This window comes from Artemia franciscana, chromosome 4 (genome assembly GCF_032884065.1).
Source record: "Artemia franciscana chromosome 4, ASM3288406v1, whole genome shotgun sequence".
Lineage (NCBI taxonomy): Eukaryota > Metazoa > Arthropoda > Branchiopoda > Anostraca > Artemiidae > Artemia > Artemia franciscana.
In genome coordinates, this window is record NC_088866.1 from 34,320,267 (window position 1) to 34,336,970 (window position 16,704).

The 16,704-nt window shown below is 34.7% G+C and overlaps 1 protein-coding gene across 39 annotated transcripts in view; it reads right to left on the reverse strand.

The window, feature by feature from the left end:
- LOC136026339 (longitudinals lacking protein, isoforms N/O/W/X/Y-like) overlaps positions 1 to 16,704 on the reverse strand; it is a 170,247-nt gene that overhangs the window by 106,877 nt on the left and 46,666 nt on the right. For 2 of the 39 annotated variants that reach the window (XM_065702789.1, XM_065702827.1), the window contains one exon: positions 14,250 to 14,531. The exons of 29 other annotated variants lie outside the window; for them this stretch is intronic. In XM_065702789.1, coding sequence (XP_065558861.1) covers positions 14,308 to 14,531 — 224 coding nt within the window. In that variant the 3' untranslated portion in view covers positions 14,250 to 14,307. Of the gene's footprint in view, positions 1 to 4,934; positions 5,194 to 9,668; positions 9,949 to 10,021; positions 10,271 to 12,557; positions 12,852 to 12,899; positions 13,114 to 13,484; positions 13,872 to 14,249; positions 14,532 to 16,004; positions 16,685 to 16,704 lie in introns of those variants that run through there. 8 more of the 39 variants (XR_010617272.1, XM_065702792.1, XM_065702795.1 and 5 more) reach the window with 8 other exon arrangements.

The window sequence follows — 16,704 nt, forward strand, 5'->3', positions numbered from 1 at the left end:
GCTGAATATTGTTTAATTCAAATTTTGTGCTGTATAGATCGATTAGATCCATTTCTCAATAGTCTTTCAATTAATGAAAATATCAAATTAATCCAAAGGGGAATACCACGTAGTATATTTCTTTTCTTTCCTTTTTCTTTTCTTTCTCTCCATCTTGCCTAAATCCTTAAGACCTAAAAAAAACATTAAAGCTATTTTTTTTGTATTCGTTCGAAATCTCAACGAACCAGTTGCCTTTCATGAGTAGACTTTAATAAAACTAACATATATAATTGGAATAAGACAACTGTGGTTTTAACCATGCTTCTTGTATATTTTAATTGGACACCAGCCAACTTCTAAGGATCCTCACTGCTACTGTCAAGGATACACATAGTAAGTTCATCCATTTTTCCATCCGTCCACGAAACATTACTTTTGTTAGTTCTTGTTAGATCCTGTAAGACAACCGAGAGCATTTCAGGGGTCCTATTATGCCAGTGGCTGACCGGTTTCAAGGTTCAAAATTTTACAATCAAGGAAAAATAGCCTTGTACGAATTTTCCTACGGATTTAAAATAAAGAGAACAAATACAAATTTTGGAACCAAAGCATCTAAACATTTCCTGTCGTAGCAGTTTCAATTTCCTGGATACTGAAGTTGTGAATCAAACTACTGCTTAAGCCACTCATCCTTTGACTTATTCATTCCTTAAAACTTTACAAATTGCAATATGGAATATCTATATTAAAAAAATTTTTAAAGAATGTTTTCAGAAACAAGCACAACCTTTCAATATTGATAGTGCGTTCGAACCTTGGACTTCAGTTGACTACAGTCGAGCGAAAGTCAACTTCAAGCCGTTTTTTCCCTCCACAACCACAACTACTCTATACGTTTTGTCTCTCGAGCCCTAGTTTGACTTTTCCTAATTCCTGCCACTGAGTATTCAAGGGTGTTGAAAATTTCGCTAATGGATTTTAGAATTTTCGACAAAGGTGGTCTTAAGAGTACTAAAAAAAGAATACATCAAGATCCTATGAAAATAGTGCCTGACAATACGAGGATTGCCCGCTGACAGTAAATAACACAAACTTGTAACAAAGTTTGCTTAAAATTCTTGAAAAATGAAATATTGAATTGTTGTGTTTTATTATCAAATAGTTCGTGGTAACAAACTGTAAGTAAGGAACGACACGGCTCAATAGTAATCGAAACTATAAAAAATGGTATTTCGAGGCCATAAATTATATCAAAGAATTGAATTTTTATGCTGATTTTAAAAATATAAGTTTCATTAAGTTTTGTCTTGCCCATCAAAGATTACGAGCCTGAGAAAATGTACCTGATTTTCAAAAAGAGGAAAACACCCCCCCCCCCCAAAAAAAAAAGGTCGCGAAATCTGAATGAAAATCACACCATCAGATTCAGCGTATCAAAGAACCCTACTGAAGAGGTTTCAAGCTCCTATCTGTAAAAATGTGGAATTTTGTTTTGTTTCTTTTTTTCAAAAGAAAGATCATGGATGTGTGTTTATTTGTTTGTTGTTTTTTTCCAGGGATGATCATATCGACCCAGTGGAGATCAGGAGAGGGCTTATTTCAACGGAAATTAATAGTTCTAGTGCCCTTTTTAAGTGACCAAAAATTGGCGGGCAACTAGGACCCCTCCCCATTCCACTTTATTCCCAAAATCTTACGATAAAAATTTTGAGATAGCTATTTTGTTCAATTATTCTGTTAGTTGAAAGGCCAGCTATTGGCGTCTTTGGAGATAACATGGCCTCCCACAACTCCTAGGAAAATGTCTGGGAAGTATGCATTCCTTTTTCAGTTGGGGAGGAGAGGACGAAAGTTCCACTGGGGAATTTTGCCGAGGAGAATTTACCAAGGAGATGGAAGTTTCAGGCAGGAGGGGGGGGGCGGGACTTTCAAGTGGAAATTTTATACTGGGCAATTCGCCAGAATTCTTTTACGAAGTTTCTTTATATGTCTTGCTTTCTCTTTTCTGACTCAACTTTACGCGTGGACATGTTAAGGGTAACTTTCAGGGGTAAATTTTCAACAGGATTGAATTGTCCATAGGATATTTCCGTGGGGAGGGAGATTTTTTCACCAGATCTCCTGACGTTATTTAAAAAACAATCAGAAATTAAATTAAAAAATTTTTTTTCAGCTCAAAGTAAGGGACAACATTAAAACTTAAAACGAACAGAAATTATTACGTATATAAGGGGGGGTTACCCCCTTCTCAACGTCTTACTCTTTACGCTAAAGTTAAAACTATGTCCCAATTCCTTAAAAACGACTCCTGAAAGACAAGTCGTTTAATTAGAACAACAAGTAACTTTTTTAAAAGTTCCGAAAAAACTTTATCGTGAAGAGTGAGGTGTTGGGGAGGGGGATATCGCATAGCCAAAACTTACAACAATTAATGTATAGCATTTTTGAATGGTCAAAACAAAAAATCAAGAGAGCCAACTAACTAAACAGCAGTATTGCAAAATTTATGCTGTCAATGGCGTAGTTTTATTTGCACACAGCTTAATATTCATTAATATAAAATTATAGCACGGTCTTACCCACTTTTAGCTTAAAACCAGGTTTGGATCCCATATAAAAGGGGCGGAAAGTTTTCGGTATTCTTAAATTAAGATCCTTTAAATTCGTAACTTAAGATCCTTAAAATTCTTAAATTAAGATCCTTTCTAAATTCATTCCTGCGGCTCTGTTGTGCTTCCATAGGTAAGTACACGTGATTGGAACTACACAGAAAATTGAATCATCAAACAATCACAAAATTTGAATCATTTTTTTTTAAAGGTTTTTATTTTATTTTTAATGAGTGACTAATTAAACATTAGACGCCATAAGCAAATATCTAACATATCGGGGTCACTTTTATGAACTGCGGTTTGAAAACAAAAGAGAAAGTAAAAACAAACTAAAATTGCATTAAAAAAGCTCCGAATGATATGCCGAAGTTAACCTCATCATGTTGACAGTTAGTGTAAGGGTTCATTAATTTCGGCGCGAAGCTTAAATTTTAGCCAAGTAGGGTTTTATATTTCCAGCGTTTTCGTCCTTTGGTTTGTTTTGTAACTGCTCTTAAGAAAGGGCCACCTACGGTTATATTGTTCATTGGCTCAATTTAAAGCTTCAATTGCTTTTTTAATGCTTCTTTTTTAGACAAAAAAAAAATACTATATTCCAAACCTTATTTCCAATCAACTTTAAAACTATCAATATGGAGATAAAAAGAAAAGGCTCTTTCAAAAAGAAAGGGCCACGTAACAAGTCTAGAAATATTCATTTTTTTCTTTAGTTCTTGCAAGGTTATTTTGTTCATTTCCTAATTTAAAAGTTTCAATTATTTTTGTCAGGCTTCTTTTTTAATATAAAGAAAATGGACAAAAAGTCTTTGACAAGAAAATTAGAAGTGTAACACAATTTAAAAACTCTAATCGAATATTAAATTTTGTTAACGTGAACCGATATAAAATAAGGAAACTACTGGATCAAGGTTACAAAGTATCCATTTAATTTATACTATTTTACAAACAATTTATAATCATGACATCATCGGGCCAAAAAGAAAGGACAAATTAAAATAAACTTTTTTTCATAATTTAACACGAGAGCAAAAGCCAGGCTAAACTGTAACGGGAACGGTTTTCAGTTCGAGGGTCTAAATTAAAAAAAAAAATGTAATAATTACAATGTGGTTTTGTTGAACCGTACTTCTCGACCCAATTCGTAAAAACTGTCACGATAGTGTAGCCTTAAATTTCTCAAAGAACAAAGACCAAACAGAAACTCAAAGATCCAGAATCATGATTTTAAAAATTTCTGGGTACTTCTTATTCAAAATATCAAAAAAAAATATTGTTCCCCATCTCCACAAGAAAATGCTTTGTATGGACACGAATAAGCCTGATCAACAAGTGAGGAGAGTACAAGATAATCAGTATACTCCAGACATTTGAACCACTAGACTATAAACAGAACATCCAAGGGTTTGACCTTTTCCAAATGACGATATTATTCTAATATATGGTATGAAACTTGAACAATTCTAAGCAAATTTTTTTTTGTCCTTTAAAATACAGTTAGTTTAATTTAAGACTGATTTTAACACAGAGAAGTATTTGATATAAAAATAAATCAATAACCAAACCTAATATTCATCAAGTTATAGTGAATTCAACAGCGCAATATCTCAGTATCAATAATATTATTGTATTTTTGAGCTTCTGCGAGGGAATTCTTGCAAATTGCTAAAAATAATTGCCACATGAAAGCCAACTCTATTTTTCTATTTATCTATTATTTAACTATTTAAGCCAACAAAGTGGTTTTACCAAAGTATCACAAAAATATGATACCCCTTAAGGCTTTATTTTGCATATGCTCTACGGGCGTCTCAAGTACGTACATAAATTCATTTCTGGACGGGGAGGGGGGATTAACGTTTAAGAAAGGTCCAATAAAAACGAACAAATAGGGGAATAACAAGATAAATACAGGAAGGGTTAAAATATATGCTTTAAATTTAGGTGAGAGGCAAGGTTACGCAACATTCACTATTTAATCAGATAGTTGGCTCCCTTCTGGCTGGCTTCCTTGTTTTAATCAATATTAGGTTGACTGTTGCACTTTTTAAATTCTGACAAGTATGATTATTTACATTCCCACTATTCTAGACATGTATAGAATTGATCGTTTAAATTTTAAACTTCGATTACGAGCAATTTTGATTTTGGAATGATTACATCGGCTTCACAATACCCTAAGGAAAATTCATAAATCACATATTAAGTTCGAGAATGCATCTTAATGCCCGAAAAACCACGTATAGACAACGACCTGTGCCTTTTACACAGTAATGGAAGCCTTTACGAGTTCTTTGTCATATCTTACAAGAGAAAAATATAATGGAACATTTACTTTATTACCTTGTTGTTAGTTTCTTGAATTACTCCCATGTCATTATAAATTTACACTTAAAATCAACTGGAATTAAAAGATGTTTTTAAGTAAGACCAATATGTATTCTTGCAATATGTGCCTCTAATCGACCTTTTCTTGTGAAGGGACGACTGCAGAACGGACAAGTAAAAAAATTCTGAGAAAAAAGGCATTCATATTTCTCGTGTCTTCTTAAATTTCTTCTGTGAGCATACGTCTTCGAACAGCTTAAACATGACCATTTTCCTGAAAAAGGAAAATTTCTTGTTTCATTCTGAATCTTTAAATGGGCATTTACGTTTTGGGCATATAAGACCCCATTTCATATAAAAGTATTCCCTTAATCTGTTCTCACATAGCATTCATAGAAGAAAAATTAGTAGCTGAACTATTCCAAGAGTTTAGCCGATTGCACCATTACAGTGGGACTGACTTCCAAGGATTCAGTTTCCATTTTTTCAACTATATTTTAAAAGTTTACGTTAAATCAAATCTAAATTGTTAAAATTAATTTGTTTTAATTCAAAAATGGTACGCACAGTGCTTCTATTGAACTTTTCGAAAGTCCGGTAAGGGCCGGTTAAAACTGGCTTATCTTCGGTGGACAGTAAGAAAAGATCGGCCAACGTTTTTCTACATGGGTCTTATTAGCACTTTCAGAACCAAATAAAACGTCGCTCTCATCAGCAAGTAGAATACGTTATATTGTCCTTCGTTAAAGTTTTACTGTTGCTCTTTACTTTAAAATTAACTTCTAGTTTTTTTCAGAGGTTAATATGGCTCAATGTCTGCAATTTCAACTATGGTTCCTCAACTATTTTTCCAAAAGCAAAAATAGAATGATGTCAACTTTTCTGGATTATTAAATATAAAAAAACTAATTTTTTTAGCTGAAAGTAAGGAGCGACATTAAAACTTAAAACGAACAAAAATTACTCCGTATATAAAATGGGTTGTCCCCTCCGCAATCCCTCGCTCTTTACGCTAAAGCTTTGAATTGTTTTAAAAAGTAGAATTGTGGCAAAGAGTCAAACTTTAGCGTAAAGAGCGAGGGATTGCGGAGGGGACAACCCATTTTATATACGGAGTAATTTTTGTTCGTTTTAAGTTTTAATGTCGCTCCTTACTTTCAGCTAAAAAATTAGTTTTTTTTTATTTAATTTCTGAACGTTTTTGAATTAATGCATGTTTGGTTTTGGCTCTCCGCACATAAATTATTAAAATGAAATTTGTATATTAATTCTTTTTTTTTGGCTAAGTAGCTTTCTCTTAGTTTTAATCAGACAATTTTGAGAAATAAGGGGTGGAGAAGGAGGCCTAGTTGCCCTCCAATTTTTCGGTTGCTTAAAAAAGCAACTAGAACTTTTAATTTTTAACGAACGTTTTTATTAGTAAAAAATATACGTAACTTATAAATTAGCAACTTACGTAACAAACTTTCATAATCGTATACAAGGGGGTTTGTATCCTCGTTAATACCTCGCCCTTTACACTAAATCTTAAGCTCTGTCCCAATTCTTTAAGAATGACCCCTGAATCAGAAAGGCCGTAGAATAAATAGTTGAAATTACTAAAAATACTTTAGCATAAAGAGCGAGGTATTTATCTCCTCCTAAATACCTCGCTCTTTATGCTAAAGTATTTTTAGAACCCCTCATATGCGTAATAATCTCTGTTCGTTTTAAGTTTCAATGCTCCTCCTTCATTTCATTTGAAAAAAACGTTTTCATGTTTATTTTTCATTGTTTTCTTATAATAATGCTAGAAAATCATGCGCCCTTTTCCTTGAATTTTTCTTCAAAAATGACAGATTCCTCCAAGGAAAGATCCTCAAACATAGCCCCCTCCCCTCAGCCCCACCCCCCAAACAAAATAAAATCCCCCTTAAAACGTCTGTACACTTCCCAATAACCATTACTATATGTAAACACTGGTCAAAGTTTGTAACTTGCAGCCCCTCCCCCAGGGATTGTGGGGGAGTAAATCATCCCCAAATACATAGTTATTATGGTTTTCGACTATGCTGAACAACATGGCTATCTCAAAATTTTGATCCGTTGACTTTGGGGAAAAAATGAACGTGGGAGGGGGCCTAGATGCCCTCCAATTTTTTGGTCACTTAAAAAGGGCACTAGAACTTTTCATTTCCGTTAGAATGAGCCCTCTTGTGACATTCTAGGACCACTTGGTCGATACGATGACCCCTGGGAAAAAAAACAAACAAAAAAAAACAAAAAAAAAAAACAAATAAAACACGCAACCGTGATTTGTCTTCTGGCAAAAAAAATACAAAATTCCAAATTTTTGTAGATAGAAGCTAGAAACTTCTACAGTAGGGTTCTCTGATACGCTGAATCTGATGGTTGTGATTTTCGTTAAGATTCTATGACTTTTAGGGGGCATTTCCCCCTATTTTCTAAAATAACACAAATTTTCTCAGGCTCGTAACTTTTGATGGGTAAGACTAAACTTGATGAAAGTTATATATTTAAAATCAGCATTAAAATGCGATTCTTTTGATGTAGCTATTGATATCAAAATTCAATTTTTTAGAGTTTTGGTTACTATTGAGCCGGGTCGCTCCTTACTACAGTTCGTTACCACGAACTGTTTGATATAACCCAAAATATTCTTGGAATCAGAAGCAATCTAAGCACAGGAATTTATTTTTACATTTGATTTTCGATCGCGAGTTTTTCATAACTATTGTACGCATGAATCCACTGAATGTGAATATTCCAAAAGAGTAGTAATATTAGTAATATAATTGAATTACTGTAACAATTATACCGATTGCGCAAATATTTCATAAGAACTTTAAAGGCATCCTTTTATTATTATTTCTAACAAGAGGGAATTAATTATTCACGATCTCAAGTTTTTGATCAAGATTCTGAATGTGAAGCCCCAAGATAACAAGGACTAACCATAGGCATGTGATCAGAGATGGTTGTTGTGGAATATTTCATAAGCATCACTTTGACTGAATATTGGAGGTTTATGGATAATAATAAAAATATCAGCCAAGAGCCGAATACATATTGCAAGAGTTTTGCATAAGTATGAGTTCGGGAAGATGGCCAAAAGTTTGCCATTTCGGACTAATTTATTGGGTTTAGCCCTCAAGTTTCCTTTTATCCTTTCTCTGCTGTCGAAATATCGCCAAGACGCGCTAAGTAAAAATTATGGGTTGGTAACGCAATATTTAAGAATTTAACAATCTTTCTAATGTAAATAGGTAGTAAACTGGTGGACAATCGTTATTTAAGAATACCCCCCCGTCATATTGGAGAATAGCCACTAAAATATCAATTTTGCATGTTTAGTCCCTCGCATCCAGGATACATTCTCTCACCCATCCTCTTTCCCAAAGATCAAGTCTATGTACAGGAATACCAACTACTAAAGGAATATTTTCTACTACTTCAAATGAAAACGGATGATGCAATGCAAAAGGATACAAATACCACGTGCGTTCTCTAAAGTTGTCGGGCTCAGACATGTACGCAGAATATTTTTCCGAATAGCGGAGGGGTAAAAAGAAATGAATAGGGGAGGGATAAAGAAACGAATTGGGGGGAGGGGAATAAAAAACAAATTTCATTTAAAGCTTGAATAAGGAGTACTCGTAAACTCAAGAAACTACAATTTCAGGGAGGCATGGCCATTCTCTACTTACGTCCCTAGTCTGGCTACTATTATTTCAAATTAATTCAGCTACAACAAACAGGTCATTTTCTAGTAGGCTTCTTGCATTTTAATTACAAGCATCATAGAACATTACCCCAAGCGCAGAAAACAACGAGTACGACAGCGAAGCCAATCGTGCATGGGTATTCGTCTATTAGCTATGCCCAAACCCACAACTTGGGAAAACAACCAAAATCCTTTATGACAAGAAAATAGAAAAGTCAAAAAACTTACCACAGAAACAATTTTATTGGAAAAATAGAGAACAATTACAAACAACCAAGGTTGGCTTTGGCAATAAAAAGAGCAAGTCGACACGTCCACTTCTACAACCATCGAAAAACTGCAAGGCTCACAATTCGGCAAACAAAAATGCTGAAGATGCTGAATAAATCCACATGAAGTTAATTTGCTTAGCGCTAAGTTAGTTTAAGAAAAAAACCAATAATTTCATATTAATTCTTGTGCTTTGTACTGTTTATAAAATACGCTCGAGTACGGGAATTGGCTTAGATATTTAACAAATTTTTCGAGAAAATGAATCAACTTCGGTTCATTAAAAGTAACGAAAGTACGACTTCGTTGACGTTATGTGCATAGCCGCAAAATACGTAAAAGGAGCACTAAAAGGAAAGATCAATCAAAACTGGTCAATGGCAATTCAGTTATTGATTGATGTTCCAAAAGTAATAGGTTACAATCTATGAAATGATTTACTTAAAAAAGTAAAATAAATTCCCTATAAAACTTATGTAAATTATTATATGTAAAAATAAGATTGTCCCTATAAACTTGACTGCCAACTGGCTTTGTACATAATGGTGAAATAGCTGGTCTTATAGCGCTGGATAAGCTGTTTAGATTCTACCATAGTTTAACACTTAATTAAAAATGACAAAAATAAATCTAATTTAGTTTTTATACAACTTTGCTAATTTTAGACTAATGTATGTACTGAATAACTAGCAGTACTTCAAATATATTTAAATATCAATATCAAACTAAATTTATTATAAAAAAAAACATGTCAAAAGGTAACCATATCCCACGTAACAATAAACAAAATATAAAAAAGTAAGGCAATTTCTTCTTATTTGACTTGGTCAATGTTCTTTTGATCGACCTTCGGGACTCTGGTATCAATTTTGTGAATACGTAATAGATGCATTTGAAGATTCCACTTGGCAACGAATTTCATACTGCAAAGGATGCAATTGAACGGTTTCACACCACCACAAAGTTTCTGGTGTCGAGAGAGGTTGCCTTTGTGATAATACCACTTGGAACACTTATCGCAGGTCCACATTTTTCCTGAAAAATCCACAAGTCAGATATCGTGTCACACATGAAGGCACTCTCCAAAGCTCCCGACACCAGCGTTGACCCAAGAAAGAGTTAGTAGCAACAGGGTTAAACAGCTAAAGTTTATACTTTTTATCTTCTAAAACCAATTTAGGTTCAATTTGATGAATCGATTTTATGTGCCGAAGAAGATTTCGCTTTTCGTAAAAGTTTCGGTCACAGATTGGGCACCAAAAATGATTGACGGTGTTGCCACAATGGTACCGTCGATGTCTTAGAAGACTCTTTTTCGCCGTCCATTTCTTTCCGCATTTTTCACAATACAACCACCCTGAAAGGATGAAACCATATGAGCCAAGCCAGCACAATAAAAAATGAGGACTAAGGTAAGAAACTCTGCATTTCTAGGTTCCAATCAAAACCCTACTTGAAATTTAATCACCCCTGTGCCTTAGGGTATTTGGGTAAAATCCGAAACGAACCCAATAAATCCTACAGTGAGGGTCTCTAACCATTTAAATCCAGAAACATAATAAAATTGTGAATATCTTAAATTAAAATTACTTAAAACGACACCCTCACAAAAATACATTTTAAATAAGTTTACACAAAACAAAATTTTGCTTGAATTTGACACCAGTCGTAAAACTGCTGCAGTTTGTCTTAATTTCTGCAAAAACATATGCACAATTCGGAATAGCAACTAGCCCCCTCTATTATGCCTAAAATGCCCTGATAATTCAAAAAGAAACAAAAGGATTCTAAAAAGATGTAAAATTCAAACAGATCGGTGCAAGTCCACTTTTTCAAAAGATTGGCTAGGAGCCCAATTTGAGAAGTGTTTGGCAAAGATATTCATCTTGCGCTCAAAATGGTTCATATTATAAACTTGAATACTTAAAGAAGATGCGATGTTATCAAGTTCCCCGTACATAAATGTAGTTGGAAAAGTCTATAGTGGTGAAGAATAAAACTCCCAGAAATGGATCTGAACCGGAAAACAAGCGCTTGAAAAGGTATTTTAAATTGTCAAGAAACAGAAAAGATCTTAAAACAGAAATTCAAGCTTCCTTCAGTCTTCTTCTGTGACATAAGAACGGCTCCCAGCGGTTACAGTAGAGTGGAACCACGAAGCGTTTCCGAGTGTTTGAGCTCTATTCTAAATTAGGACCTTTAAAACTAAGATATCCAGTGACAATTTCCAGGCTTAGTAGTAGGAAATCGGTGGAGGTACGACCCTCAAAATTAGCAAAACACGGCAATGCTCAAAGCTATTAAAAAAACATGTTCCGTGGAAGGGTTTCCATCAGAGGGGTCACTTGCAAACACTTTCTTAGGTTTCAGTTAAGACTGTTGATTTGCCAAGCATAAATTTCCGAGTTAGCAAGAACCTCGTCTCCTTTCATTACGTCTATATATGACTCGGGACATGATATAAACTTGGGGAAAAACAGTTTTGAGGATTGTCACTTAGGCGCAAATTAATTGTAACTAAACTTTAACTGATATATTTGCTAAAAACAAAAGTTGAAACGTATGCTATAAATTTGATTGACAAAAAGAAAAAAAGAAATGATCCTAGGAACCACATTGGAGTATCGACAAAGCTATTCACAGTTCTTCAGTGTAATTAGCCAGTTTGCGATTTTCTCACGCTTTTGCAAAGAAGTGCACGAACAGAAAGACCGCCGAAACAAATTGAAAGTAGACCTGTGATTCCACGCGTCCTTTTTATAAGCCACAAGACAAAAGGGCTGTTTTCCCCAAGAAGAAACGTTACCAAACCATCATATACGCTCCCTCTGCAATCCACGAGCTTTTCGATTTGGGAAGTCTCGGCAAAAAACGTTTTTCCAGGAGCACAGTCAGGACTTGAAAAAAGGGCTAAGTACGAGAAATAATAGATCTATTTAGTGGCAATATTTGTTTGAGGTTGTCCAAATGCAAACATTAGCTTTATATAAGTCAGACGAAAACATGATTTTCATTCCTCATAACGAGCCAAAAATTGATATTGCCGCCAATTATTTGGTTTTCCATTCCCAATCATGGCTAAGTCAAAACATATGCTAAAAATATTGCTGGATGCACCGATATCGCTATAGTGTGCGGCAAAATGTATGAGAGTTCACATAAACTGATAAATTGCACATACACACACAAAAATCATAAGATCCGATTGAAAATTACAGAGAATCCCTGAAACAAAAAGAACGCCTAAAATGTATGTTGTTTCGAGTGGTACAGCTGAATTGAGACCGCCGCAGTGCTTCTGGGTAACCTAGATAAACCAATTAAGTACTACCCGAGGAATTATGTCAATTGGCACTTAATTTGACAACCTTTGTTTTAAAAGAATGAGAGATGAAAAACATGTTTCATTCAGCGAAAAGGGTTTAGAAACCAAGTTCTAAAGTTTGACAGTCCCTTTCAAATTTATTTATGTTTCGAAATTCAAGATGAGTGGGTAAACTAACGAAACCGATTGTTTCAAGGTTTCTTCTAAGCTTAAACAAATAAGGAATAAGACACTTGATTTGAGTGGAATCAAATGACCCACTATATCAATTGGCAATGTATATCCTTAAATGATACTAGACAAGAAGAAAAAAACAAGGTATGAATGATTATTTTATTAAAGTAACAATTTTTAAAATTTGAAACAAAACAACCTTCACCAAAAACATATTAATGAACTTTGTAAAAATAAAACCCAAACTCGGTGATTAAATCATGTTCAGCGCGAGAGTGAACCTTGGCAGCGTGTCTTAACAAAATTCTCTTTTCGGTATAGGCGGCTAAGCACAAGGGACATACGAATGACTTCCTCCCACCGCAAAGGTACCTCATATGCCTTATAAGACTCTGCTTTGTAGCGTATGACTTGGAACACTTCTCACACGACCAAAGCCCTGAAACAGGAAATAGTATCACTACAATCGAAATGTCATAAGGAGTGTATACACCATTTAAGTTACCACTATACAATGAGACTTGGATCAATTTTATGAATCTTAATGATGTGTCTAAGTAGTGTCCGTCGCTCGGTCAGTCCCGTTCCACAAATGGAGCAGACGAAGGATTTTCGACCACCACAAAGATACTTCACATGTCGAACCAGACTATTCCGTGAAGCGTAGACTTTTTCGCACTGTTGACACGGCCATGATTTCTCTGAAAGAAGGTAGGTAAACATCAGCTTGGAAGCCCTTCAAACACTGCCTATGCAATATGCCAGCCAACACTTTATCACCTAACCTATCCTTAGTTTTTCATTTTTCAAATTGACAAGAGAGTGAACAAATTTACATACAACTCAGAGCATAATCCATTTAGATGCAGATTCTAAAACCAAATGGGAATTGCATACAATCAAGTACTTGAAGTGATATATTGTGCGTTAGGTATATAGAATGTCATAGGGGATATAAGCAGCGCTTAGGCAGTTAAGGATGAATCGGGATATATTTACGAGGGGAGAGAGTTTGATTCTTTCAGAATGCAATATAAGCCTAATAATTTAGATCTTAACGCATTTTAACGCTAAATACTCCACAGCCTTACATGTTTTAGACCAACCTTGGGTCTGGTTTCCCCTACCTGAACTGCTAAAGGTATGGTTATGGGAATTGGTAGTAATCAAAATAATAACCTAACCGAGGTTACTCAGTGAACACATTAACCAAAATTGTTTTATTTTTTAAGCTAAAGCCGACAATAACTGGGAACAATTTACAATTCAAATCATTGGACACCTAAATTATGACGTCTTTCCATATGTCGTAATAAGTTCCGCTTCTCGGCAAGGCCGACAAAGCATACCGGACAGACGAAAGATTTCCGACCTCCACATAGGTATTTCTCATGACGTCGAAGCGATGACTTCATCATGTACTCCTTCGAACATTTACCACACTTCCAGGGTCCTCCTCCTAGAAGGAGAACATACTTGTCAGATTCCAAAATTGAGGGCAATGCGAGACGAAAAACAAAATTTCTTGAAGCACGATGGAAATAAAAAAAGAAAGAAATCAAAGTGTATCATAGGCGTTGCTAAAATGACCGGCGCAGACAAACAAAGGATGAAAGAAATAACATGGCCATTGCCTACATTTTGAAGGAAGAACTTAAGCCTGTACGAGACAAGTGAAGAACAAAAGGACATGACGAAATAGAAGCTGTAAATGGAGATTACAGCTTCTATACAAGGATTACAGGGATAAATTTATGGGGAAAGCAAATCGCTATGAACAAACGTTTTCAAAAATGAGTCCGAAATTCCTAAAGTACTAAATAAGGACATTTGCAACTGAGCATGCAATCCTTTTATTGTCAGATCTACATAAAAGAAAAACAATTACAAGGTTGTCAAGACTTATCACATGGTGGTTTTAGAAAACAGAAACTGGCCGTCTTTATGTGACGATTCAAACTTGACCTCTTAGAAAACGAAGATTGGCAAAATTCACAGGTGAACCTTTTCTTCCCACTACATTCGTATTGCGAGTGTTGCCTTAGTGACCGCTTATGCTTGTACTTCTTGCCACAGACAACGCAGAGGTAAAACATCGGGCGGTCTACCATTCTCCGACCTGCAATGGTTTGATTTTTTCAGAATATGTTCACAAATTTTATCGTTAAGTAATTTGCATTGGCCTTAGATTTATCGCTCTCCTTAAGCCAATTGCAAAATAACATGCTTTCAATACGTTCGTCTAAAATCAATTAAATCTTGAAAAATTTCGCACGACGTTACATACGAAGGTTCTTAAACATAATATAATTAGCAACACTATGCTAACAATACACCCTTACTTTTCCTCTCCCTGAAAATAGGCTCCTAATTTGACGAAGACTACACACACCAATGAGATCTTTGGAACACCAAGTAAAAGCCTGATAGTGGCTTCATTTTCATTCCTGGCAAGTTACTTAAATTGATTGGCCAGCAAAAAATAACCCATCAATTCGAAACAAGTTTACACTCTTAAGGATTTTAAATAAACATGTATGGCATGCCTACTTAGGCCGTGAAAAATCATCATTTATCAGTCATAAACTAATGAAAAAGAATAGGAATAGGAAATATGCACATCATTCAATACTCCTAAACTGATAAGTTGCTTGCAATGATTCCATTACACTTAATTTTACAGGACACGTTTAAGGTTTTCAAGTTCTTATCAGTGAACCTTGCTCAATAATCGCCTAAAGGCCAGTCCCTTAAAAAAAAATTCGGCAAAAAAAAATAGCCAATGTAGGGTCTGATTAGCTGACCCAAAGGCTGGAGTAATGTATCTTGGAAAGTTAAAAGCACGAGGAGGGGAGAGGAGGACAGTTTAGAAACCATCTAACTACCACTGGCAATATCTTGGTAAATAAATGAGCTGCTTTCTTTTATTAAACAAATTTAAATTTTCAAAGATTCATTCATATTTCAATAGAACAGACAGGAAAGTTCTATCATAGAAATAACAAATTGGTCATCATGTACCTATTCCGTTATAAATTTGGAAGAATTGAATTGTGGACCACATGTTGTGACCGTCGCTCAATTCTGAGGTTCTACAGGTCTAACTGCCTTTGTAAGCATGACCGAACCAAACCAAAGGAATAAGCAGGTTTTAATGGTATGGTATGAGTAACATGGTTTAACCAAAGCTAGAAACAACACAACTAACTGAACGTCATAGATGTTCAGCATCGATTGGTTGGCTCAAACTAATATTCAAGTCTGTTTTCTTTATCAATGGTTAGCCTGGATCACGACTGCCGCAAACTATAAACGAGTCGAATCAGGTGATGAATTCGCAAGACTTTAAAGTTGCTACAGGACAGACTAGCATAGACGAAAATAAGAAAAATTAACCATTTATTAAAATAAACTGGCTTAAATACATACTTAAATATATTTATATATATATTTATATATATTTATATATATATATATATATATATATATATATATATATATATATATATATATATATATATATATATATATATATATATATATATATATATAATAAAACGTTTACATACAGAGAGTAACAGCTGTAGTGTAAATATAATGACGTAGAGAGCGATAATCTTGTTTGTTCTTTGGATATCTAGATTCCTTTCCACTTTCTAGCTAAATGCTTCAATACACGGAACTATAATTAAGTGGTATAAGGGGAGAATTAACATATACACAACCTGAAGAGATAGTGACCTATAAAAAAACTCGTTCTGTAATTTTAACGAGCCTAGGAAGAATCCTTTCCACCTACCCCACCCTTTTAAAGACAGACTTATGTTTATCTACTACACTTTCGAAGTGGCTTTAGCACCAGCAATAAAATGACAAAAAACATGCACCGTAATTTCTCATACAACTAAGAGCTTTAAATCAAGTGCCCTCCCTCCTAGCTAGGTTATAACTTAATATAATATTTCAATGAATAAAACATGTACAAAAACGTCATCATTCAAAATTTGGAACGTGTTTCGCCGAGAATATCCGAACTTTTGGTGATCATTTTTTCCTTCACTTTATGCACTCGCTCACGATGTCTCTTTAATGTATATGGATAAGAAAAACGTCTTGGGCAAAAGTCACATGAAAAGGTAGGGCCCTGGCATTCCAACTTCTGATGTCTTATCAGACTGCTTTTTAACTTATATTCCTTTGAACAGTTCTCACATCGATAAACTTGAGAGCATTCTGCGCATTTCTTGCAGTCGTCTATTGGTGTAACTGATTCTGGAAACAGAAAAGAACAG